Source organism: Odocoileus virginianus, chromosome 16 (assembly GCF_023699985.2).
Source record: "Odocoileus virginianus isolate 20LAN1187 ecotype Illinois chromosome 16, Ovbor_1.2, whole genome shotgun sequence".
NCBI lineage: Eukaryota > Metazoa > Chordata > Mammalia > Artiodactyla > Cervidae > Odocoileus > Odocoileus virginianus.
This window is the reverse complement of record NC_069689.1, coordinates 57,234,902-57,262,249: the sequence shown is the minus strand read 5'-3', so window position 1 is coordinate 57,262,249 and position 27,348 is coordinate 57,234,902. Positions and strand designations below refer to the sequence as shown.

At 47.8% G+C, this 27,348-nt stretch overlaps 2 protein-coding genes across 4 annotated transcripts in view; one reads left to right on the top strand and one right to left on the bottom strand.

Annotated features, from left to right (window-relative positions):
- TM6SF1 (transmembrane 6 superfamily member 1) overlaps positions 1–13,249 on the bottom strand; it is a 29,348-nt gene extending 16,099 nt beyond the window's left edge. For 2 of the 3 annotated variants that reach the window (XM_020877540.2, XM_070478266.1), the window contains exons 1-3: positions 13,158–13,249; positions 7,350–7,453; positions 4,592–4,689 (exon numbers count right to left, since the gene is read on the bottom strand). In XM_020877540.2, coding sequence (XP_020733199.1) covers positions 4,592–4,689; positions 7,350–7,453; positions 13,158–13,249 — 294 coding nt within the window. The remainder of the gene's footprint in view (positions 1–4,591; positions 4,690–7,349; positions 7,454–13,157) is intronic. The other variant, XM_020877539.2, reaches the window with a different exon arrangement.
- On the top strand, positions 13,200–26,548 carry LOC110127362 (transcriptional regulatory protein AlgP-like). Its single transcript, XM_070478267.1, has 4 exons — positions 13,200–13,894; positions 14,107–14,286; positions 18,729–18,817; positions 26,084–26,548. The coding sequence occupies exon 1, from the start codon at positions 13,200–13,202 to the stop codon at positions 13,683–13,685; it is 486 nt and encodes a 161-aa protein (XP_070334368.1). The 3' UTR covers positions 13,686–13,894; positions 14,107–14,286; positions 18,729–18,817; positions 26,084–26,548.
- The last annotated feature ends 800 nt before the right edge of the window (positions 26,549–27,348 follow it).

The following is a 27,348-nucleotide window of genomic DNA, read 5'->3' as shown; positions in this document are numbered from 1 at the left end:
GCAGGGAAGCCTGGCAGGCTACAGTCCATTGAGTCACAAAGAGTTAGACATGACTTAGTGACTGAACAACAGCAATGAAAATATACATGTACCCTGGAGCCACCAAAACTAGGGTCTGCCACAGCAGGTGGAATGAGTCCGTGCCTGTCCCATGCTAGGTCTACACAGGTGTATTGTTGTTCAGTCACTAAGTCGTGTCTGAATCTTTGTGACCCCATGGACTGTAGCCTACCAGGCTCCTCCCTCCATGGGGTTCTCCAGGCAAGGATATTAGAGTGGGTAGCCATCCCCATCTCTAGGAGATGTTCTTGACCCAGCGATCGAACCCACATCTCCTGCACTGACAGGTGGATTCTCTAGTGCCATCTGGGAAGCCCACATAGGTGTGTACAGTGATGCAAAACAGATGGTATCACAAGCAATCCTGCCCTTGTGGTGAACTCACTGAGGCCAAGTCCAGTCTGTGACTAAAGGTGTTTATCTCTGGCCAGGCAGGGTGGCCAGGGGAGACCCTGCTGACCAAAGTCACTTGACTGACCTTCAAAATTCATGCTGACCCAGAGGCCTGCTGGGCTGCATGTAAGGAAGGCAGGGCTTTCCCCCGCTGCTATCCCCTATGCAGGCATGGACAGGCTTCACACCTTGCCCCTCATTCAACCTTCCAAGCAGCACCATGGGATACATACAAGTGACCCGATTTTATAGATAAGCAAATAGAAGTTCCAAGAGGTTACCTGACCTGCCTAAGGTCACACAGCTAATTCCTAACAGAAATTGTACTACCAAGAAGAGCTGTGGGCTTCCCAGGTGCCTCATTGGTAAAGAATCCACCTGCCAATGCAGGAGACACAGGTTAGATCCCTGGGTCAGGAAGATTCCCTGGAGAAGGGAATGAAAATCCACTTTAGTAGTCTTGCCTGGAGAATTTCATGGATAGAGGAACCTGGTGGGCTACAGTCCATGGGAATCACAAAAGAGTTGGATATGACTAGGCAACTAAACAACAAAAAGAAGAAGAGATATACTTCCAAGAAATTTTTAGTTTTATAAACAGATTATACGATGAGCCATGAACACATTTCCTTGTCCCAGGTGCTTTATGTTTGCAGGCCACTGCTGGAAAGTCACTGCCGAAACTGCCTGGGTGTTTGGTGTCATTCTGGCTCCTCCCCACTCTCCTGTCTTCCCTTCTTCCACACCTGTGCTCTCCTGCCTTGTTTCAGATGTCTTCCTAAGATGCCTGAAGACCTTTCCACAACAAGGAAGAGTGCAGATCAACCAGCCCGTCAATCAGCCAGCCAAGCAGGGCTTTTTCTGCACTTCCTTGGGGCAAGGACTGCCTGTCATCTTGCCTCACACATCAAATCACGTGAGCATCACGGGGCAGGGGGGTGGGGCAGGGGGATGGGGCGGGGGGGAGGGAGGAAGCAACATACAAGTCAGGCTTTAATACTCATGCCCAACCCACATCTTTTCTCTCTGACGTGCTTTGACTGAATAATACCATCCAAGGTCATGTTGTTTTTGGGGGGTTTTTTTGGCCATCCCATGTCGCAAGTGGGATCTTAGTTCCCCTACCAGGGATGGAACCTGGGCCTCTGGCAGTGAAAGCATGAAGTCTTAGCCACAGGACCGCCAGGGAAGTCCACCCAAGTTCATGTTTTTCATCATGCATGCCTACACATCTGGTTCTCTGAGCTGTGCTGGCCTCACCCAGTGGCTTGCTGAACATCTTCCACTGGATGGGTCCAGGGACCCTAGCCTCACCTCCTTTAACGCATCAGCTTGTCCCCTCAGCCAAGCCCCACTTGGCCTGTGTTCATGGAGACACCACTCAGGTTGCCCAGCTCAGAACCACAGGGTCGTTTTCACTCCTCCTTCTCTTACGCAGTCTGCTGGCAGGTCCCATTGATCCGTCTCTATGATGTCAACCCCAGGCAATCCTCCCTCTCGTCACAGCCTCATTTGAGCCCTCAGCACCCCTCACTAGACCTTTCCTACGCGGTCATCCCACCTCTCTCCTCTCCTGCCGATTCACCACACCCCTGCCCTAGCTCTGGACATGTCATTCTTCAGCTCAGAAACCTCCCAAAGCTGGTGGCAACTGCAAGACAAGCCCTACCTCCTCTTCTCTGGCAGCCACGTCCCCCAGCCGGGCCCTGCACCCCTCCCACAGTTGCACCTCAGCCCCCTCCTCATCCCCCTTTTACTCAAACTCCAGGCCCTCCTGGCAGCTACCTCCTTCCTAAACCCTCCTCGCTGTGAGCTCTGTGGCCCTAAACTCCCTGGGTATTTCTGCCTCTTTTTTAAATATATGTTTTTTTTTTTTTTTATTGTTGGCTGCACTGGGTCTTTGTTGCTGCAGATGGGGTTTCTCTCGTTGCAGAGAACGGGGGCTACTCTCTAGTTGCGGTGCACAGGCTTCTCTTTGTGGTGGCTTCTCTTGTTGTGGAGCACAGGTTCCAGGGCGTGCAGGCTCAGCAGTTTGGGCACAAGGACTCAGCAGTTACACCAGGCAGGCTCTAGAGCATGGGCTCTGTAGTGGCGTACGGGCTTAGTTGCCCCACAGCATGTGAAATCTTCCCGGACCAGGGATCAAACCTGCATCCCCTGCATTGGTAGTCAGATTCTTGACCACCGGACTACCTGGGAAGCCCTCCTTCTGTGTTTGTGCCTGTCCCCTCCCAGGCCACTTCAGAGGCTCCTGGTCTTCTGGCCAAGGTCTCCAAAGTTCCACCCTCAGCCCTCCTCTCTCTACCTTCTCTTCTCAGACCTTCAGGTGCCAACTGTCCTGAGATGGTCCCTACATCTCTTCCCCGAGCTCAACACCTGCAAAGCCTTGCCTGCTGGGCCACCTGCCAGGATGTCCCTTACCCATCTGAAACTCCTCACATCCCCAGATGAACTCAGCATCATCCCTGCCTGGCAGTGGGGAGCCCCGTGCTGTTTCTCATCTCGAAGCCTCTGCCCACACTGTCTCTTCTCCTTGGAGTCCCTCCACCCCCAAGTCTATCTGGAAAACGTGTGTCATCCACTGCCATTGCCATTTTTAAAAAAGACTAGGGCAGGGCTTCCCTGGTGGCTCAGTAGTGAAAAAAAAAAAACAACAATAAGCTGCCTGCCAATGCAGGAGACACGGGTTCCATGCCTGGTCTGGGAAGATCCCGCATGCCAAGGGACAGCTAAGCCCGTCTGCCACAACTACTGATCCTGTGCTCTAGAGCCCGGGAGCTGCAACAACTAAGCCCTAGAGCCCATGCTCCACAACAAGAGAAGACCCCGCAATGATACGCCCAGGCGCTGCCACAACTACAGAGCAGCCCCGGCTCTCTGCAGCTAGAGAAAAGCCTGTGCAGCAAAGAAGACCCAGCACAATCAAACTTAAATTTAAAAAAATTTTTTAAGCTAGGGCAGCGTCACGGAGGGACCCCTTTAAGTGCTTCCAGAGTCAGGATGGTATCTTAGCCCTTATTTTCCCCATTGCCCCCAGCTCATCCCTGAGACCTACTCATTCCAGCCACTCAGATTCTCTGAAGTTCATCCCTCCTCTCTACCGTTCATGCTTGGCCTCCATCTGGGTCACCTTCATGCCCTCACTGGCCCTGCAGGACACCTCCTGGCTGGTGTCCTAGCTCACAGCACTGACCCTTCCCTTCAAACCCATCCTTCTTTGAGCTGACTGCATTGTCCCCTGACTCAACATCTTCCCTCACACAAGGGACAAAACCCAAACTCCCTTGGCTTGCACTCAAAGCTCCCCATTACCTGAAATATGAATGATGACTACACTGCTCCTTATTTCCTATGTGACCTTGAGTATGTTACTTAACCTCTCTGGGGCTAGATTCATCACACCATCAAATAAGGAAAGAGGACCAGCTCTGTCAAGTGCCAGGTAGATTGATAATGCTGTGATGAGGAGCAGAGCACGTATTCATCATCACAACCAAATGGCTTTATTAACTGACTCCATGTTTGGCAGTTTACACATTTAAGACTGACTGACTTGGGATTTCTTAAGGAGTAATGCATTGATAACAACAGATACACAGATACTGACTTCATTTAAAGACCTCTGCTGCTGCTCCTACTAAGTCACTTCAGTCGTGTCCGACTCTTTGCAACCTCATGGACTGTAGCCCACCAGGCTCCTCTGTCCATGGGATTCTCCAAGTAAGAATACTGGATTGGGTTGCCATTTACTCTGCCAGGGGATCTTCCCCACCCAGGCACTGAACCCTCGTCTTTTACATCTTCTGCATTGGCAGCTGGGTTCTTTACCACAGCGCCGCCTGAGAAGCCTTAAAGTACCCCACTTATTTTAAACACAAGTAGAGAAGGAAGGTGGTGAGTCAGGTGTGAAGATAGAGTTGTAAGACCCAACACTGAGGAGAACTGCCTCCCATGATCTAATCCTAACTTTCCACTTCACTTTCCACGTAACTGAGTGTCCTGCGTCCACAGCAGTCAATGAAATAGCACGGGTCGTGCCTTCTTACATGACACGAAAGGATTTCCAGCTAGAGCAATACTGTTGGAGTCGCCGACCCTTTGGTTCCCATGGTGCGTATGGTGCTAAGTGCCCCCGTACCTCTCTCAGGTAGTGTGTCATGAACCCGTCGATGATCCCATCTTGCTCCAGTCCTATGATGAGGTTTACGACGCTGGTAAATCCGAACACCGCGTACACTAGAGCAGAGAAAGCAACAGTTCAGAAAGCCACAGCTCAGGGGGCAAAGCCTAACAGCTTGGCGTCTACCAGTAATGATTTCTTTTTCATTTTTAATTTTATTTATTTGGCTGTGCTAGGTCTTAGCTGAGAGGCATGTGGGATTCTAGTTCCCCAGCCAAGGATTGAACCCCGGGACCCCTGAAGTGGGAGCGTGGAGTGTTAGCCACTGGACCACTGGGGAAGTCCCCAGTAATGATTTCTTGTCATGTTTTCCAGAAGACTCTATAGATGCCGTCAACAAGGACTCACAGAACATACCTCCCGTGCACACAGCTGGAGCCGCCCACCAGTGTCATGACCTGCAAGAGGACACCCACTCGGAGGAGCGCATGACAAGGTCCCAGGGGATTCTAGCAGGCTGCCCGACTCCCCTCCTCCACTTCCTGCATGTGGCTGCCAAGGCACATCTGCATTCCAGCTGGGCGGCAGGAGCAAAACCATTCCCCTGTGACCCAGGAAGCACAGAGGTGACCACTGACTCAAAAGAGATCTTTCACACCAATGGTTACCAGGTGGCCCGACTCACCGTGTATCCAGCGTGCTTGCCTTACCCCACACTGGAGATCCTACAGACAAACAGTGGCTGATGTGAAAGTGACGGTTGTTTTAGGAAGGAAGGCTAGTGATTTTTAGAAAACTGGATATGAGGTGGAACCATTGAATATTAAAGAGGGAAAGCCACAGCATCTTAGAGAATCTCACTAAGGATGTGAGAAGCTCCTCAGTGGACTGAAAACTACCAGCAACAACTACCAGCTAAGGAATAATACTTTTTAAACAGTGAGTGATCAAATTTAGCATGTGGCAGTTTGTCAATAAAGCTCTCTGTTCAAATCATAACAAATCAGCATCAAACTGTGTGTTGGGCATGGATGGTAAAAAGATCTGGTGGTGGGACTTCCCTGGTGGCCCAGTGGTTAAGACTCTGTGCTCCCAATGCAGGGGCCATGGGTTCCATCTCTGGTCGGGTAACTAAGATCCTGCACGCTGCATGGCACACCCCAAAAGAAAGAAATTTTTAAAAAAATTTGATGGTGAATATAAGAACAGCTGTGAAACAAGAAAATGCCCAGGAAGGCAGGCAAGGTTAACTTACAGAGCAGGGAAGCTGACCATGCCCCAAGTCTGCAACCAGGAGTGCAGCGTCTACATTTTCCCCAGGGAGAGTGGGAGGCCCACATGTGCCCTGCCTCCCCATGCCTCCGTGCAGGCCTTTGGTCCAGATCTCTCGGACACTGATGAGCCATTAGGTGATCAGCCATTGTGTGTCTCCCGGAAGAGGAAGCCTTCAGCAACTGATCATTCGGCTGTTCTACCGACAATCGCTGATGCCAACAGCAGTGTCAGGCTCTGGGTCACCGATGACAAGGACAGTCCATGCCCTCCAGTCGGGGCTGAACTGGCTGATACGAGGACAGAGGGCTGAGAGAGAGGAGGGCACTCAGCCCTGAGGACCCTGGAGAAACACGAGTGCCGCTGAGCGAGGGCTCCGCGGAGCACGGAGGAAGGGGAAGGAAGCCGGCGGCAGGAGGCCAGTCTGCAAACGTGGGCAGAGGCCAGACCAGTGGCAGGGGGACTGGAGGCAGAAAAAGGACATGGATTCAGACAGGCCCAGCTCATCGACTGACTGGCTGTCAGCGCTTAGGTAAGTTTCATTTCTCTAAGCTTCAGAGTTTTTTATATGCAAACTAGGAAAAATCTGGGGCATCAGTGCTGTCTCACTGGCTGTAATTCTTGACCCCATTTCTCAGTGCCTCTGAACCAGATTCTTCGTGTGGGCAGAGAGGATATTGTTGTGAAAGAAAGAAAGTGTAAGTGTTAGTCGCTCAGTGTCTGACTCTTTGTGATCTCATGGATTGTATCTGCCAGGCTCCTCTGTTCATGGAATTCTCCAGGCCAGCATACTGGAGTAGGTAGCTTCCTCTCTCCAGGGGATCTTCCCGATCTAGGGATCGAACCCAGGTCTCCTGCATTGCAGGCAGATTCTTTACCATATGAGCCACTAGGAAAGCCCTGTTTGTTGTGAGGATTAACTAAAATGATACTGCTAATGTGCTCAGAGTCATACTAGGCACACCACAGGTGCTCAATCAGTGGTGTTTTCATTTATTTAAGATCCATGTGTATTTGCCAGGCAGTGGTTCAAGTACTTTATTTTTTTTTCAAGTACTTTATAAACAGTATCTTATTTAATGTTTGTACCAACCCTCCTCATTGTACAAATGTGCATACTGAGGCACCAGACCGCTAAGCTCAAAGCCAAATGGAAGGGGCTACAAATAGCTGGCTGAAGGCCGAAAGCCAGGAAGGAGCTGGTACAAGATCCGAGGTCAGAGGTCAGAGCATGGCTCAGGTCAGAGGTCAGAGCATGACTCAGGGCAGAGGCAAGGAACAGACGGGTGTCCTGCCTGGGTCCCAGCTGGGACAGGGTGGGGTGCACTGCTAGCGAGAGTCCTTCACTTAGAGGGAAGCAGGGCTGCATCTTGGAAATACTCTTGCACTTTGCATCACCTTACCAGTTGGCTCAGCGTATTCACAGCCACAATGGAAAACAGACAGAGGCTCACATGCTGTGCCCTGAGGTGGACACAAAGGGCCTCCTCCCATGGAGACATACCATAGAACAGTGGGTCCCGAGGGGGTTTTCTTTTGACCAGGACACGAGCCAGCAGGGCCACCAGGAGCAGGACAACGGCAGCAGCCCCCACAATTGTCCAGGAACTGCAATGACCAGAACAGGAGGTGGTCACTTATCAATATAAACACACGGGTGCATGGAATTTCCTGGCTAGTGAATGCATTCTCTCCCAGCGCAGCCTCTGCCTACAGCCCAGGCACTGTGGCATTCATAGTTTGTCTACAGAACTTGGGCCCCTCTGGGCCACCCCGTGACTTTCAGGGACCAGGACCAGAGCTACCAGGTCCTCACTCTCTGGTCATCCCGCCCACCTGGGCGAATGACATGTCTGAGTGCCCTCTGCCACTGTCCGTCTGCCATTGTCCATCTGCTCCTCCAAACCCTGTGCCTGATGTCTGACAGGCCTAACCACTGAATCTGCCTCCTTCCATAGGGCTGGCTGGAAACCCTCACACTGAGCTCCAAGGAGCATGCAGGAGTCACAACTACATCACCTTCTAAGGAAGAAGGGCCCCAAGCTGTGTGTATAATCAAAGGGACCAGAGGACCAGGCTAACCCAAGGAGAGAAGAGCTGGGGCTGGGCCCAAGGCCTGAATGAAGCCAGCCCCCCAACACCCAGGAAGCCAAGGTGAGCTAGTCTGGGCATAGCCCTGGACTTCCTCCTAGGAAAAGGCATGGCCCAAGGGGACAGGGAACGAACAAATCCACTCCTTGGCAGGACAGAACAAAGGTACAGGCTTGCTGGAGTGAGCAGTTGAGGGACCGGGCGGCTGGTACCTACTCTGCTCCTGCCTGTGGGCCTTAGGAAAGTCAAGTCATTGCATCATCTGTTTTTTAGTTAATTAAGACATATTGAGGGACTTTCTTGGTGGTTCAGTGGTTGGGACTTCGCTTTCCAATGCAAGGAGTGTGGGTTCAATCCCTGATTGGGGAGCTAAGATTCCCACATGCCTAGAGGCCAAACAATCAAAACATAAAACAGAAGCAATATCATAACAAATTCAATAAAGTCTTTTTAAATGGTCCACATCAAAAAATCTTTAAAAGAAAACATATTAAGGAAAACTGCATTGCACACCCCTATAGGCCAGTCACTGTGGATGAAATAGAGAGACCCCTGTCTACACAGGAGGACCTATCTCAGTGGGCTAAGCTCTCTCACCCAGAGGTCACCTCCAGTCCTAAGAGGTATTTTCTCTCTCATACCTCCACACCAACAGGGCATCCAGTTCTAGACGAAGCACCGCCCAACCCATTCCCAGGGCCTGCTTACACTAGGGCCCCCTCGGTAATCCTCGAGAGCTGCTCTAGCACCACCCCTTAGCCAAGACCCTTCCACACCATCACAGAGGATGTCTGGATAACCTTTGCTAAATGTCCCCGGGACTTCTAGAAAGTACCCTTCACAGCCCACCAGCACCTACTAATAGCTGAGGGAAAAACTCATGCTGAAGTTCACTCCACACTCTACAGTTGGATTGGGTGCAGGCAGGGGTCAGAAATCTGCTCCTAATGTCAGAGAGGGAGTGATCCATCTATATGCAGGTAGACGAACCCCAAGGAGAGTGGCCCCAGGTTCAGGAAAACTGTATCCCATGCACCTGGCCCCAGGCCCCACTTAAGAGTCAAGGAGTGGTTTCTGGGAATCAGCAGCACCCAGACTTTCAAATGCCACCCCAGACCTACATATTCAGAATACTTCAGGTGTGGGCTATGGGAATAGGTTAATTTTTTCAAGACACCTGGGTGAGTATGCACAGAAAGTCTGCCTGGGGACCTCTTTTAATATTTTCAGGAACTGATGGATGAGTGAGGGAGGGAAGGAAAGGGAGAGAAAGAAAGGAAGGAGAAATGGATGGATGATGGATGAATGGATGTTTGGGTGGATAAATGGATGGACAGATGGATGGATGACATGATGGATGGTGGATGAATGGACAGATGAATGGATGGATGATGAATGATGGATGGATGAATGGATGTTTGGATGGATAGATGGATGGCTGACAGATCATTGATGGTGGATGAATGGATGGATGACAGATGGATGGTTAGATAATGAATAGTGGATGATGAATGAATGAATTGTGGATGGATGGATGGTGAATGATGGGTGGATGGGTAGAGGAATGAATGGGTGTTTGGATGGATAGATGCATTCATGACAGATGATTGGTGGTGGATGGTGGATGAATGGATAGATGAATGGATGGATGAAGAATGATAGATGAATGGATGACAGATGGATGGTTAGATAATGGATAGAGGACAGTGAATGCATGAATTGTGGGTAGATGAATAGAAGGATGCATGGTGAATGGAGGACATAGTTCTATGATAAAAATGAAGATGGCCATGTCGGTGTCCAGGTAAGAGACTGAAATAGGAGGTTTCTAGTGCCACACATCAGTGGATGCTCCAGGCTCTTCCTGTAGGTTGAGCCAAAGGAGGAGACGATGAAAGAGAGAACTAATATGAGTCAGGAACACACTGCTGGGCAGAAGCATCCTGTGAACAGAGAAGAGGTTAAGGTGCTGTGTAGGCTGAAGGGTCAGGAAGATCCCCTGGAAAAGGGAATGGCTACCCATTCCAGTATTCTTGCCTGAAGAATTCCTTGGACAGAGGCCCTGGTAGGCTACAGTCCATGGGGTCACAAAGAGTCAGACACTACTAAAGCAACTTAGCACACATGCACACACGCATGTGTAGGCTGACAGAAGTTTTCATCACAGCCTGGCTCTGGCAGAGGCCAGGAGACAACTCCTATCCTTGTTCCCATCAAGGACCCGCCCGGCTCACAGCCAGCACCATCACACAGCTGGTGCTCTTCTGGACTAGAGAGCAGTATAAACCGCTTCATGGTGTCTGCTCCCACTCTCCACCTCTAGGGGAGGAGCAAAGGATGAAGAGTAACTGGGGCAACAGAGCATCTGCATCTCCCAGTGACAGCCAAGTGCAGGACCTGCTCAGAACAGGGAGAAATGGGTCCAGCAGGGACCCAGAGGTGGGGGAGGGGTAAGGGCTGCCACTAATATGAGGGTGGAAAAGCTGTTAGTCTTGTAATGTGTGTGTTTGGGGATGAGGCTGGGGAGCAGGGGGAGAGTTTCTGATGCCCTTACATGAACAGATGGCTACTGAAAGGGATCATGTGTGGGTGAGTATGAGTTGTGTATGTATGTGTGTGTCTATGAGATACAGAGAGAGAACTCAATTCTTTTCCTGGTGCCTCGACTTAAGTGGCTTTTTCTGTTCTTCAGGCTTTTGTAAAAGGTCTGGTGGGAAGGAAGCTTCAGCTAATTCAACTAATGCAAACTGAATGGGATGACTTCCAGGCACAAGCCCCCCACCACCCCTACCCCCCCCACACTGGGCAGGACAATGCTAAGGGGAGCCATGGCCTGAGAAGGTAAATTCTGACCACAGAGAAGTAACTCTTGTGGGAAAAGCACAACCCAACAGGGGCTCAGAGAAGGGAGAGACAGAGGGAACAGAGACTCCCCTGCTTGGGGGGGAGTCTGGAAGAGGCAGAGGTGGCATTTTACTCCAGGTTATAAAGTCCAGGTGTGGCTTCAATCATCAGCGACAGGAAGGAAGAAGTCCCAGTCCCAGCGAACAGTGTGAGCAGCGGCAAGGAGGTGGGGGATTAAGGAGTGTCCGGGACACAGAACCAGGTGGCGCTAGTGGTAAAGAACCCGCCTGCCAATGCAGTGAGACTCGGTTTGATGTCTGGGTCAGGAAGATCACCTGGAGGAGGGCACAGCAATCCTCTGCAGTATTCTTGCCTGGAATATCCCATGGACAGAGGACTCTGGCGGGCTACAGTCCACAGGATCTCAAAGAGTCAGACACGACTGAAGGGACTTAGCGCAGGGGCACAGAACAGTCCAGTGCGGCTGAAGCACCAGCATGGCTGACTGGGCCGGGCTGGAGGGCTGAGGCAGATATGCACAGGGCAGAGCGAAGGGAAACTCCCTGGGAGGCTCTGCGAGAGAGGGCCAGTACTGCCAGTGGGGTGGGGGGACAGGAAGGAGGAAACAGATGCTAGCCCAGCCTCAGGACTGATGGGGAAGGAGACCGTGGGAGGGTGAGACGGGAGGAGTGGAGGAAGGAGAGGGAGGAGTCAAAGGCTACTGGGATTTTAATCTGCAGGAGGACAGGAAGAATGGCTGGAACCAGTTTTTCAGAACCAGGGCTCAGCAATGTGCTCAACAACACACAGCAGCACATAGTTCAGGATGTGCTCAGTAAATGCAATCACTGCCTTCCCAGGAGCTGAGATCAGAATCTCAGAGTCATCCTCAGATTCTCCCCATGCCACATGATCCTTCCATAAGCTGCGTGACCCTCCCTCCCAAAGATCCCCTCCCCAAGCCATGTCCCTCTCCCTATACTGCTCCCTGGTCCCCTACCTGGAAGGCTCTGTCCCTAGATCTTCCTGGGGCCATCTTCTGAAGCTCATGTCACCTCCTCCAAGAAGGCTTCCCTGGTCCCCAGTCCCCCCCATCGCTCTCTCAAATCGCCCATTTTATGTGTTGATTCCTGTCTCAACAACACACCTCCCAGATCTCTTGTGGTTTCTTCATAGCTATTTCCCCAGCACCTGGAACTGTGCCGAGCATACAGTGTCTCCTCAATAAATTGTTGAGCTGCCCATAATGCCACTGCAGAAGGGCAGAGGTCCCCATGCACTGTATTCACAGATCTGTGACCTTCCCTGCCCAGAGATGCTTCTTCCAGGAGTCGCGCCCCAAGACTGGGTCACACCAAAGACACTCACTCTCCATGCCTAGAGAGCACCCCCCGGTAGATGAGCGCACTCTGGATAAGGCCCTCAGCCCCGGAACCAGTGAGGAGGAAGTCACCGCCCCGTGGGCAGACACTTCTCCGCAACTTGAAGGTCTGGAGAGGGGGTGCAGGATACACACTGATGCAATTTCCTTAGCACCAACGGCTGTGGGAAACAGCGCAGGTTACTTCCTCCTCTCGGCTGACAGCAGGAACAACGGCAGGCTCAGAGGCCTGGCGCCTTTCCCGCCGCTGGAGCAGGCCAGCCGCTGCTGGCTACTTGGCCAGAGAGCCCTCACAAGTGAGACAGGGCTTTGAACCAAGTCCATCTGCGGCCTCCTTCAGCCCCACCCATTTCTCTAGCATGGAACTGCCCTGCCGCTCTCCCGGCTCCCCATCCTATACTCCACGGGCGCCCTTACAGCATCCTGACAATAGGATGCAAATACAGGCCATTTGACAGACCGGAAAACTGAGGCCAGGCCTAGTGCCAAAGCCAGGCCTAGAACTCAGGCCTTTGCCTGTTCATTCCGCGCTATTTCTGCTAGTCATTCACAACAGTTTCTAAAATTAATACGAAATGAGAAGTATGTGTGTGTCCATACATGGAAACGTTCCTGTGAAATGCGAAAGGAACGAGGCGCGGCCGGGCTCCTAGCTGCTGGTGTGTGGACCGCCCCACCCCTGTCCCTGGGCACTTCAAGGGTAGGAGCATTGCCTTAATGACCCCCGTAACCCTGGACACCTGGCTGAGATACCAGAACCGCGATACCTGGAACGACACCCAGCACTCAGCCCCAGAACTGCGCCCGAGTGTCAAAGATGCCAGCCCGAGCGAGGACCCCGGCCCGCTGGACTCCGGGCGCCTCCCCTCCTCCGGCCGGCCGCGGGGAGCCCTGGCGGCCGGCGAGCCTCTGCCCTGCCTGGCGGTTCAACCCCCTCCGAAAAGTTGCTGGGGCGCCCGCCGCGCCGACCCCCGCCGCTTGCGCGCGCCCACTCACTCGTGTTGGGCAGCCAGGTGGTTGAAGACGTAGGTGACTGGGATGGCCGAGAGGGACAGCACGAAGACCCCCGTGGCCGCCGAGGCACTCATCGCCGCTGCCGCGCCGCTCGCCCTTCACCGCATCCCGCGCGGGCGCCCCGCCCCAGCTTCCGGCTGCGCCCGCGCCCCTCGCGGGTGCCCTTCCAGGCGCCCCGCTCCGCGCCGCGCCCGCCCCGCCCGCGCGCCCCCCGTGCCGCGCCCTCAGCAGCGCCCCCTCTGCGCGCCCGCCCGCAGCCGCCCGGTGCGCAGGGCCGCGGCGCAGTCCCGGGAGGCGCCCTGCCGTCCTCCCGCCCAGCGGCGCTGGGGCTCCACCGCGAGCGCGGGGCGGCGCCGAGGAGTGGCCAAAGCCCCCTGTCCGGGGACAGGTGTCCCCAGAGGCGCGCGCTCTGCGGGAAGGTGGCGACCCGGGAGGCGGGCTCAGGGCGCCGCCGGGAGCTTGTCATCGACGACCCGGAGAGGTTCTGGGCCGAGCTGTGGGCCAGCGTAGGGTGGAGCCACACCCGGGGGTGTCGGAGCGGGAAGAGCCCGCGAGATCGTCCACGTGGGGAACCCTCGGGCCAGGATAGGAAGGGATAAATGATCCCGAAACCTTGGAACCTCTCCACCGGCAGCCGGCAGCGAGTCCTGTTTGAACCCCGAGTCTGAATCCGGGTTTAAACCCCGGCTACGCACTCGCCGGCTGTTGACCTTGATCAAGTAACTTAACCTCTCTGTCTTTCCCCTTCTCTACCAAACGGAGGTCACCCGCGTCAATGTGATTGTGGGATTCACGGAGTTAATGGACACGAAGTGCTTGCCCAGTACTCCTCAGTCCACTGCTATCACCTGCAATTCCCAGTTTTTAATTGGAACTGAGACTCGGAGGAATACGATGATTGCAGAGACTAGAACGCCTATTTCTATTCCAGGTCGCGTTCCTGGAAGCCAGCTTACCACCCGCCAGCATGCACAACTGGCTTCCCCACAGATGCCCACCATAGAGAATACCTTGTGCCTAGTCTGCTCTGGCTGCTTGACTGTGTTAGGGGGCAGCCTCAGAAAGCACCCCCTGGGACAGCCTGGATTCCTCTGCTACGGGGAAATGGAAGGTGAGTGTGATTCAGAGAATAGCTCAGGCAACCAAGGGAAGCACCTGTACTTAGTGACCTTATAACAACGGCAGCGTGTGGAAGAGGCTCATTTTAGAGAGGAGAGAAGAGAGTGGCAAAGAGGCTCAGAGCCAGGGCCACTCAACTTTTAAAAAGCCAGCTTTCCTTATCCCCTCATCCACTGCTTCTTGGAGGCCGTCTCAAACTCTGAGGTCGAGATAAAGCCTTAACCCAAACTGTAACATATCCAGAGCTTCCCCAAGCAATGTCCTTACCTGTGACCTGGACATCACCGTCTTCCACATTGACTCCTTTACTAGCTGCTTAGCCTCCTTCCTCCTCCCCGACACCAAATATCTCCTCTGAGACCCCTTCTCTTCTCCCAACCAGTCTCCCAGGCCAGCCCATCCCCTCCATCACCACCCAAACCTTGCCGAATTAGTCTTGCCTTCTCTCTGATACCATGAACCCCTCTAGCTACCCTGGGTCCTCCCCCCTCAGTCTAGACACATGTTCATGTATGAGTCAGTTTAGAAAGTGCTCCCTCGGTGACACGCTACGACCTGGGACCCTCTGCTACTACAGTTCTTGCACCTGGGCACACCTCCAGAAACAAAATATAGGGAAACTGTATGCGATTAAAAATAACTGCGACCATGAGCAGTTGGAGCAAATTCTGGACCTGAAAGATACAAAGACGGAAAAGCCCAGCTGCCACTTTTGAAGAGGCTGGAACAAAAACAGGGTGTCAGGAGCAAAGTAGGATACTATGCATGCCCCTTTCACATACATCACCTAAGGGGTGGGCAAAACACCCAAGCCACCCCTCTGGCCCAAGCCATGGACACACTGCTACCATCATCCCATAGAAGAAACAAGCTCAGCCCCCACCTCAGGGATCAAGAAGGGGAGCCCGTTGTTTGTTTTCACTCCTCCTAGCTGCAGAGAGGTCCCAATGAATGTTTGGCCTCTTGTTGGTGTGTTGTTAGTCACTCAGTCATGTCTGACTCTTTGCAACCACGTGGACTATAGCATGTCAGGCTCCCCTGTCCATGGAATTCTCCAGGCAAGAATACTGGAGTGTTGGCCTCTAGTCAATTTCTATTGAATAGGCAAGGCGAAGAGCCCTGGTTGGTAAAACCTGGACCTGTGTGTCATCTTCATTTGCCATCTTCTCTCTTTCCTTTCCCATCTGTGCTGGGTTTTAATGACCATGTCTGTGCCAGTAGACCCCAAATGATCATTCCTAGCACTGACGTCTCCCCTCAGCACTGCCCTCTGGCCTTCCACAGGCACCTCCTGCTCAACATGGCCAAACTGGAATTCCCCGTCTGTCTCAAGTCCACTCCAGCCTTATCTCATCCAGTGGTACCACCATTCACCTGGTCATCCAGAATCCTGGGAATCCACATCTGCTCTGGCCAATCCAAAATATCCATGTTTACCACAGCTCTCCTAATGTTACTTTCCAAATATCTCTCAAGTCTGTTTGCACATCCCTATCCATGCCATTGCTGTCGCATTATAGGTCTCTGCCATCATCCAGGTTCCCGCCTCCTGCCTCGTCTCCCTCCTCTGTCCTCACCTGCTCTGAAAGACTGTGCTCCCACCCTCTTTGCTTTCTTCATAGTACTTTATTTATGCTATCCAAAACCATCTTATTTACACATCTGCCTCCTGTTCTGTGTCCTTCTCTCCATTATGATGTAAGCACCCTGTGGTCAGGAACGTTATCTACTTTCTTTACTGTTCTGTACCCATCACTTGGACTAACAGCTGTCTTGAGCAGGTGCTCAAAAGATATTTGTTCACAGAATGAACATTCTGGAACATCATTTTCTGACAGAAATATAACACAAGCCACAAATGTGAACCTTATGTGTAGTTTTAAATTTTCTCGTAGCCACACTAGAAAAGTAAAAGACAGAGGTGAAATTAGTTCTAATAATATATTTTATCTAACATGATATGTGCAAAAGATTGTTGTTTAAATGGTCATCAATGTAAAAAATATCAATGGGAAATTGTACATTCATTTTTTATTTTTAGCAAGAACTTAAAAAAATTATCTATTTATTTATGTATTTTTGGCTGTGCTGGATCTTTGGCTGCCTGTGGGCTCTCTCTAGTTACAGTACACGGGCTTCTCATTGTAGTGGCTTCTCTTGTTGCAGAGCACAGGCTCTAGAGCTCGGGATCTCTAGTTGTGGTATATAGGCTTAGTTGCCCTGCCACACGTGGGATCTTCTCAGACCAAAGACTGAACCGAACTTGTGCCCCCTGCATTGGCAGGGGGATTCTTAGCCACTGGACCACCACTACATTCTTTTTTTAATACTAAGTCTTTGAAATTGTGTATGTATTTTGTACTTAGAATATATCTCATTTCAGGCTAGTCACATTTCAAGTAGTCAACAGCCACATGTGGCCAGTGATTCTGTATTGAACTTCATAGTTCTAGACTTGTTCCTTCTATCAGATCAAGCTGACTTCAATTATGCTCTCTGTTTCTTTAAGAATAGATTGGAAAATTAAATCCCTAATGAACTTATTCAAGCATCCTCAGAGAGTCTACCATGTTTCCAGCATTATTATAAGAAATGGTCACACAAAAATGAATTATAAATACATCTTGCCCAAGAAGACCATAGTCTAGTGTGAGAAAAGCACATGTAAACAAGTAGCATGCAAAAGATTCATGTACAAATTGCTGTAGGCATCACCAGTCTCTCTAGAGGAGTTAAGAAGAGCTTCAGAGAGGTGAGGCTTTAGACCAGCCTTGCTAAACAGATAGAAGCTGGCCAATCTGATGAGGGATAATGGGGTTTTCCAGGAAAGGGAAATAACCCACATTAAAGGCAGAAATGTATGAGAGAGCATGTCACTCGATGAGCTTCAAGCTGTTTGCTCTGGTGGGAAGTACTTGTGCATGTGGGGGGTCTGGTAGGAAGTGAAGATGGAGAGGTGATCAATGGCTCAGTCTTAAAAAACCTTAAGGTCAGGGAGCATGTAAGATTTATGACTAGGTCCTGAATGCTGCAACTAAAGATCCCAAAAATGTGCAGCTCAGACCCAGCCCAGATATATGGCAGAAACCAATGAAATATTATAAAGCAATTATCCTCCAATTAAAAATAAAGTAAAAAAAATTAAAGACCCAGCACAGCCAAATAAATAGATATTAAAAAAAAATTAGTAGGAGGAGAGGCTGACTTCATCAGAGTAACTTTTACTTTTTTTTTTAACCTGGGGCCAAGATAGTGAAAGCGCAGAGTCCTAACCACTGGACATCCTGGAAATCCCCCAGAGTAACATCTTTAAAGCTCTGACTGGCAACTGATGTGGAATAGGGTTTAGAAAGAGGAGAAGTAGGAGGTAGGAAGTCCACTTAAGAGGCTTATTCTAGCATGAGATGCTGAAGATCTGAACCAAAGTGTTGGCAACGAGAGGGAAGAACGAAGAATAGCACCTGCTCGCTGCAGCTAGAGAAAGCCAGAGAGCAGCAACAAAGACCCAGTGCAGACAAAAGTAAATAAATAAAAATTTTTAAATTAAGCAAATGTTTAAAAATTAAGCAAATATTATACAAATAAATAAAATATTGTTTTCATGCAGATGTCTTTTTAAACAACTTGTTTATTTCTTCATTTAAAAATTTTTGGCTGCACCCTGTGGCATGTGGGATCTTGGTTCCCAGACCAAGGATGGGGCCCACACTGTCTGCATCACTTCAGTTCACTCACTAAGTCGTGTCCAACTCTTTGCGACCCCATGAACCGCAGCACACCAAGCCTCCCTGTCCATCACCAACTCCCGGAGTCCACCCAAACTCATGTCCATTGAGTCGGTAATGCCATCTAACCATCTTATCCTCTGTCGCCCCCTTCTCCTCCTGCCCTCAATCTTTCCCAGCATCAGGGTCTTTTCCAATGAGTCAGCTTCAGCTCTTCGCATCAGGTGGCCAAAGTATTGTAGTTTCAGCTTCAACATGAGTCCTTCCAATGAACACCCAGGACTGATCTCCTTTACGATGGACTGGTTGGATCTCCTTGCAGTCCAAGGGACTCTCAAGAGTCTTCTCCAACACCATAATTCAAAAGCATCAATTCTTCAGTGCTCAGCTTTCTTTATAGTCCAACTCTCACATCCATACATAACCACTGGAAAAACCATAGCCTTGACTAGACGGACCTTTGTTAACAAAGTAATGTCTCTGCTTTTTAATATGCTGTCTAGGTTGGTCATAACTTTTCTTCCAAAGAGCAAGCATCTTTTAATTTCATGGCTGCAGTCACCATCTTCAGAGAAAGGTGGACTCTTAACCACTGGACCACCACAAAGTATCCCTTCTCTTGAAAAAGGATTGGATATGACTTAAAAGGCATTCAAGTAGTAAAGCTGTTTAGTTTTTGATATTCAGTTTGTTTGTTTGTTTGTTTTAGGACCATCCAACTTGCAAGCCATGAAGGCTGATATTATAGCCGTGAAATTGGACCCCAAGATTTCTGCAAGCAAAAATAGACACACTAAGGTCTGTCCTCTGCCCATTCCCTGATGAGAAAGACAGTTTTTTGTGTGTTGATTCAAAATAATTGACTAATCAGGAATGACACTGAAGGGCCCCTGACCATGCCTGCTTCTGCTATGGAGGAAAGTGAGAGCAGCACATTAGAGAACTTGGTCATGTAAGGAGGAACTAGGGAGAAAGCTGCTGGCCAGGGACTGAGGGAGCAAAGAGTCAGCTCTGTGTCCATGCTTTAGCTCCCAGTCCCAGCGCCTCTTCCCCTTGTTCAGTTTTCCACTTTTTTCTTCCTTCCTTTCTTCCTTTTCTTTCTTATTTTTTCTTACTGAGGTATAGTTGATTTAAATACAACATTGTGTTACTTGCAGGTGGACAGCATAGGGATTCAATACTTTTTGCAGATTATATGCCATTATAGGTTATTACAAGATGATGGGTATAATTCCCTGTGCTATACTGTATATCCTTGTTGCTTATCTATTTTATATAGTAGTTTTATCTATTAATGCCATACCTTTACTTTGTCCCTCCCATTCTTCCTCTTCCCTATTCTTCCATTTTTTATCTTCTTTTTTTCATTTTTTACCATTCTGATAAAAATTATGATTGTGATCGTTGGAAAGCCTGGAACACTCTAGATGAATGTGCAAGGGGCAGTCAAACAGATTGCTCTGTGGGTTATATAGAGACAGAATAAAATGACCTGAGAGTCCACTCAAACAAACATTAAATGATGCTCAACACTGAGTTGGGATGGACTTCCCAGGTCGTTCAGTGGTAAAGAATCTACCTGCCAATGCAGGAGACATGGGTTCGATCCCTGGATCAGGAAGATCCCCTGGAGGAGGAAATGGCAACCCACTCCAGTGTTCTTGCCTTGGAAATCCCATGATCAGAGGAGCCTGGCAGGCTACAGTCCATGGGGTCCCAAAGAGTTGGACATGGCTTAGTGACTAAACAACAACAGCAACAACAAACCCTTGAGTTACCTTAAACCTTGGGTTTGTTTTCAGTCGTAAGTGCTCTCATGATTTCTCTTAATATACTACAATGATTAACATTGATATATTTTTAAAACTTTTTATTTATTATTTATTTGACTGCATGGCCCTTAGCTGCAGCGTGGAAACTCTTAGTTGCATGTGGGATCTAGTTCCCCGCCCGGGGATTAAACCCCCTGACCTCTGCATGGGGAGCGCGGAGCCTTAGCCACTGGAGCACCAGAGAAGGCCCTTGTGGATATTTTGGGGCCCTAAGAGGCATAAAGCAGGTGCTGAATAAATACTAACTGAAGGGAGAAGTTAGTATGTAAAAATGTTTGTCCAAAAGTCTCCTGCTAGACGAGATCTGCACCATTGCCCTGAGTTTCCTAGCAACCAAAGCAAAGAAGGAAACATTATAACATTCACAGTGTCCATAAGGTAAAAACAGATCACTTGTTCCAAAGAACTCTCTCAGGGCTCCTCTTAAAGGAAACAGCGTGTTATATAGTATGCCCTCAGCAGCCTTCTTACAATAAATATAGAATCTAGTTCCACACAGTTGTCTGTCAGTACATCGTCAGTGCAGGTGGCTGGCATACTGCCAAGAGCCACTCAGTGCGAAGGAATCAAAAATCATTCCTTGCAGATAAGCAACTCTCAGAAGGCTTGGCTTGGTTCAGTGATACATTTTACAGTATGTGGGGGCAGGAGTGGAAATACCTTCCTGGCAAGCACACTGTCCCTTCCAGTTTAAGCGATATCACCAGTGATCACCGAAACTCTCTCCCGTGGAGACTGGACATCACCAATAGGCTTCTTCTCTCCTACCAACTGAAATCAATCTGCCAGCTCTGATCAAACGGTGTTCATGATTATCCTTCAGGCAATGTTCCGTGAGTATTAATTCCATGTAATAACATTTTCATACATGAGTTAACGGAGACTTCATACATTAACATGAGTTAATGGAGACTTTGAAATTATAGTGACTGGCGAGAGAGGAGGCATTCTAAGTGGATTAGTAAGGACAGAGCATCATGGTTTGACAGGAAAACACGTGGAGGGTAGTTTGGCATTTTTTCATGAGAAGGATGAGCATGGGACAATCAAACCCAAGATTGCTGCCCTGTTCAGACTGCTTCCCAGGTATAACAGAAGACCTCACATGTCAGGGTATAGGTCAGAAAGAGCTAATTGGAAAGAAGATTGAGGGACTTCCTTGACATTTACTTTCCCTCTCAAGATACCTTGCCATCCTCTAACTAAAGAATTAACATAAAAATAGTTAACATAGGGACTTTTCTGGTGGTTCAGTGACTCCAACTCTGTGCTTCCATTGCAGAGGGCATGGGTTCAATTCCTGGTCAGGGAACTAAGATCCCACATGCCAAATTGCATGGTGAAAAAGAACCTTTTTTTTTCTATTTTCAAGACAACTCTAGGCAAAATGTGGAAAACAGAGTTACAAAACAAAATGTAAATATTATAAACACATACCCTGTAAGGATCATAACTGCAAAAATTAAGCAGTATTGACAGAAAAGAAAGTGTTTCAAATTCTTTTTTTCAAAGAAAATTGAAACTGAACCGCCCCCCTCAGTCCTATTCCTCTCCCTTCATCTCTAGAAGCAATCACTACCTTGAAATTGGGGGCATACCCGGTCCACATTTATATACATATAAACAAAATATGGGACTTCCCTGGTCACTCAGCGGTAAAGAATTCGCCTGCCAATGCAGGAGACAAGCCCCTGGTCTGGGAAGATACCTGGGAGAGGAAATGGCAACCACTCTAATATTCTTGCCTGGAAATCCCCATGGATGGAGGAGCCTGGAAGACTATAGTCCACAGGGTCACAAAAAGAGTTGTACACAACTTAGCAACTGGACGACAACAACAAGAAACAATATGTAGTTATTTCATAAAATTTACATCAATTATAATATCCTCATATTTTTTTTCACTTAACATGGACTTTTTGAAATCCATTGATTTCTATACACTTATTCATTCATTTTCACTGCTAGAGCATTCTACCATATGACCGTACTACAATTTATTTTTCTTTCCTCTACTAATAGATCTCAGAGTTGATTTTAACCTTTCACTTCTATAAACAGTGTTGTAGTGAACATCCTACAGTTATCTCCTCTGCACATGACAAGAGTTTCTCTGGGTGACAATGTCTAAACACAGAATAGCAGGCAACTTGTGCATATTGTTTGGTGCTCTACATTTGTTCAGTCCAGGCAAGCTTCCTGCAAGTTTCTTCACTCACCTGATGAGCTTCAAAAGCAAAGAGTCCTTCCCAAGAGTCAGTTAGCTCGGCTTAATCAAGAAGTTCTCAAAGGTGTCTCCAGTCCACCCTCTGAGAGCCATGGTCCTAATCCATGGCTGGAGACAGATATAATCTTCAAGCCTATATCACACATCAGGAAAAGATGCAGTTGATCCTAAGAAGAATCAGATGGGAAAGGTTAATAATTTTCCCCAGAATATGCTGGTAGCAGAAATTCAGATTTCAGACAATGAATTCAGGCTACAGTTTTCAGATTCAGATTCAGCCTGATTCAGATTTCAGGCTACAGTTTTACAAGGGAGAGTTCCTCCCTTACTCTGAGCTCAGAACATGACATATGATCTTTGTTTTTAGCTCCTTGTGCAGTGGGACTTTTTTTTTTTTTTTTTTTTTGCTAGTTTGCCCTTTCATCACTGGTGTGTGTCTCTTTGCAAGGTCCCAAACCTCTGCAGAATGTCAGTTTCAATGTTCTGCATCCAGCAAACTCAAAGCCAGTTCTCCTAGCCTAATGTAGACATAAAAACCAAGTTTCCAACTTATTCAAACAACAGCCTCCCTGGAGCTGTGGGCACTGCATTGCTCACAAACTCCAGGTGCCAGTCTTTAGTTTTAGCCTCTGGGAATTTCACTTAACTTTATTGCAGTCTAGGCTATGTATTTAAGTGATCCTGTTACCTTGTACCCAGCATTTAGTTATTTGAAGTGGTCGAGTTTTCTGATTATCTAGTCCAGGTTTTCAGGACTTTAAAGTGAAAAAATGAAGCTCTAAGTGAGAGGTGAAAATAAAAGGGCATTTTCAGAAATGCACGGTCTCAAAAAATCTACCTACCTTGAACCTTTTCTCAGGAAGCTACTGGAGGACATGCTCCATCAAAACAAGGCAGTATACAATGTAGAAGGTGATGTGGGATTTGGGAAACAGGACCTCCAGTCCGTAAACACAACTGAGAGGCCCCCCAGGAGAATAAGGGGACAGCTTTTCAGGAGCCAGTCTGGAGAACAAGAAATCCAGCTTAGGGCAAGAGAGAGGCAACCCCAGGAGAACTGTCTCTAGAAAAAGATGTAATTGCTAGGTTACCTAGTATGTTTGAAGGTATCAAGATATGAAAAACTCCAGAGACCCTGAGGCTAAATAGTGAGAGGAAATAGAAAACTAAGCAAATGGCCTCATCTTCTATAGTAGAAAGTTAATAGATAACATCCTGAAAAAAATCAAGAAATCCAAAGTAAACATGTTATTTAGAAATATGGAGCCAAAGCAGGCATTCGGAGACACTGCTTTCCAGGGCAGAATTCAGGGATGGGGAAAAGTAGAACAAAGGATTCTAGTTTTTCTTTCAGCCATAGACATCTACTTCTATTAAATAGATGTAAAACTTGGATAAAAATAAATAAGTATATAAAATAAGGATGATGGCATAATACACAACATTCATATCATTTTTGAGTTTCGCAGCAAGATCCAAGACAGGTGTCTTTGCATAAGTATTCAAGCAATTAGTCAGTTTTTCAAAAGCAGTTCTTAATCCTTTGATGTACAAACCACTGTCTTTGAAGCACTTATCACAGTTTAATCCCTATTGCTTATCTTCTTCATTTGTGAACTGGTTTTATAATCAAATTTTCATTTCTGAATAAGCCATTCTCCAACATCAGGTTAACTAACCTCAAGTTGAAATTCTGCAATTCCACAATCCTGAAGAGACCGACTGACTTATCCAAAAATGTCATTTACTCAGTTGCAGAGGTGAACTGTGGCTGATCCAGTGAGGACTGATTTTGTAATTGACTGGTTTGTTAGTGACCACGTTGGAGGGTTGCTGACTTCTGCTACTTTGCATAAACTCCAATTATGGGATTTTTTTTGAACTTTTTTTTTCATTTTTTTGTTTTTTAAATATGAAAGTATGATAACACTTATAGGAAACTTGGATAATACAGAGCAAAGATACATATAGTTCTACCGTGCTAAGTTGCCTCAGTTGTGTCTGACTCTTTGCGACCCCACGGACTATAGCCTGCCAGGCTCCTTTGTCCATGGGATTCTCCAGACAAGAATACTGGAGTGGGTTGACATGCCCTCCTCCAGGAGATCTTCCTGACCCAGAGAGTGAACCTGCTTCTCTTAACATCTCCTGCATTGGCAGGTGGGTTCTTTACCACAAGCAACACCTGGGAAGCTCACACACAGTTCCACTGTATATTACAATTATTTTTTAAGTAGATAAATTGAAATTTTTAGCTGGAGTTTCAATATCAAACTCTCAAAAATTAATAGAATGCATAGAAAGATAGAAGGATATGCAGCAGACCTGAAAAGCACTATGAACCAATAAAACAAGGTGCAAAAATTTCATGGTCTAAAGATATTGAAATCATACAAAGTCTGTTCTCTTATCATGGTAGAATTATGTTAGAAATCAATATCACAAGATATTTGAAAATAACCCACATATTTTGAAGTGCCATGTGACATTTACCAAGAGAGATCTTTTGACCCTGTCGTGAGGCATGCAGTATCTTAGTTCCCCAACCAAACCGGCATGGTGGCAACATGGTATCTTAACCCCTGGACCACCAGGGAAGTCCCAAATTGTAGGGTCTTGACTAATAAATATTCAGACAGTAAGAATTCTGTTTATGGTAAAACTGACCGTCCCAACTGCCACATTCATTCCTCACTCAGTGGTTCCCCACCTGCTAGATGTCTGGTGCAGAAAGAAAATGACATAAAGGCAGGAAGCAGAAAGGAGAAGTGGGAAGGAGATGCAGAATGAGGACTCAGTACACGCTATACTTTATAACCAGCCTCTGGGTGCTGGTGTGCTCACTGAATCCCTTTCTAAACAATCACATTTAAAACATACATTCACTACACATTTATTTATTGAGTGTGCCACAATGTGCCACATGCTCCACTAGGTACTGTGGTTATAAAAAAGGAAAGTGTGAAAAAGTGGCCAACTCCTTCACAATCTACAGAGGATTCAGATCTATAAAAACAAAAATGACAGGTATACTTGAGAAGGACAGTAATCATACAGATTAAAGGTACCCGGGGAGGGAATGATTTTTTTAAATATTTGTTTATTTGGCTGCACTGAGTCTTAGCTGAAGTATGCAGGATCTTTAGTTTTGGCTTTTGAATTCTTAGTTGCAGCATGTGGGAGCTAGTTTCCCGACTAGAGATGGAACCTGTGCCCCCTTACATTCAAAGAGTGAGATCTTAGCCACTGCACCACCAGGGAAGTCCCAGGGGAGAGAATGATTAATTCAGCCAGGGCTTCTCAGAGGAAGTAACCCTTGAAGGACTAATCCAGAGAGGGCATTTCAGAAAGAAGTTATCTACAACATATGAAATGAAGTGTTAGTTGCTCAGTCGTGTCCAACTCTGTGACCCCATGGACTGTACCCTGCTAGGCTCCTCTGTTCGTAGGATTTTCTAGGCAAAAATACTGGAGTGAGAAGCCATTCCTTTCTCCAGCGGATCTTCCCAACCCAGGGGTCAAATCCGGGTCTCCTGGATTGCAGGCAGATTCTTTAACCATCTGAGCCACCAGAATGAAATGGAAGCGGAAATACCATAGCACAGTCTGGGAACTGCCAGCCAACACCAGGGTAGAGGAACTAGTGAAATTTTTAAGATGGAGGTTGATCATTATAGATTATTCTAGTAGGTGGGCTGACTTTGAGGTGAAAGGGAGTGAAACAGGAAGCAAAAGGTTGAGAAGAGCAGTAATCCAAGCAGAAGAATGAAGGCATCTTATACCAGGGCAGCTTCAGTGAGGGTAGAAAGGAGACGCTACTTAGGAACAGAATGTACAGATCTTGGTGATTAATTGGATGTGAGAGGCATGATGCAGAGAAGAACTTAGTAGTGACAGCTTTCTGGGGAGAAGGAAAGGGAACCAAGGGGCCGAAGATACAGAGATTTATGGAAACCTATTGTGACCTTTCTTTCATTTTAATATTTCTTTATTTGGCTGCACCAGGTCTTCACTGCAACATGTGAACTTTTAGTTGGGATCTAGTTCTCTGACCAAGAAATGAACCCTGGTCACCTACATTGGAAGCTCGGAGTCTTAGCCTCTGGACCACCAGGGAAGTCCCCAGACTGTGTTTTTTCTCAGAATTCTGGAGACAGATCTTCCTTCCTTGTGCTTGTTGCTGCCCAAATAAAATCAACTTTTATAGACTAGTGAAGACTGAACACAATTGTGTTGTATTCTCTTTGTGATCTGTTGAAACCAGAGGCTGAAATCAGAGAGCAAGACTTTCTTTCCATCTGAGTGCCAGGATCTCAGCTAGGTTTTTTTAAGGTAGCAGCAATTTACCTCATAAGGTAAATTGAAGCAGCTTCCAAGAAAGATGTCAACTCAGCTTGATGTGTCTGTGGAGCTCCAGAAAGATTGCTTGTAGGTGTTTGGATATCTACTAATAAAGCAAGTATCATGGGACTTCCCTGGTGGTCCAGTGGTTAAGAATCCGTCTTCCAACGCTGGGGACACAAGTTCGATCCCTGGCTGGGGAATTAAGATCCCACATATTTCAGGTCAACTAAGCCTGCATGCCACAACTAAAGAGCCCATGCACCACAAAGAAAACCCAGAGCAGCCAAAATAAAATAAATACATAAATAAAAATAAAAAAGTAAAAACAAAAAAACAAACAAATGAGCAAAAAAGTAAAAACAAGTATTATGCTTATAAGAATGATCAGAGATGAAGATACAGATTTGGGGATCACCAGCATTAGCTTAAATCATGGGAATAGAAGAGATCACACAGAGAAATGTGGTAGAAGGGAAAAAAACAAAGGCATCAAGGATGGAATCCTGAGTAAACCAACAGGTAAGGCTGGGAACAGACGGGGAGCTTCTCATGTAGGAAATGGAAAACGAAAAGTAAGAGACGTGGGACTTCCCAGGTGGTCCAGTGGTTAAGACTCTGTGCTCTCCAATGCAGGGGCTTATGTTCAATCTCTGATTGGGGAACTAAGATTCCACATGCCATGTGGCCAAAAAAAAAAAAAGTTACAGCCATGAAAAATTATAAAAACTTATCACAAACCCAGGCAAGGAGAGTAAATGTAATCAAAGAGTCAAAGAGTAAGTAGTCGACCATCACACCCAATGAAAATGAAATGGCAGCTTTGGTGGTTAGTTCAGACTACTCAGTGGAAAGTAGCCAGAGCCATCCTGTCGTTGCTTGAGGATTGGCAGGAGATGAGGATGCAGTGAATGCTGTGATAGGAAGGA

What these genes read in the sequence shown, in the direction of transcription:
- LOC110127362 (XM_070478267.1), top strand. Translation starts at nt 13,200, where the DNA reads ATGGCCGAGAGGGACAGCACGAAGACCCCCGTGGCCGCCGAGGCACTC.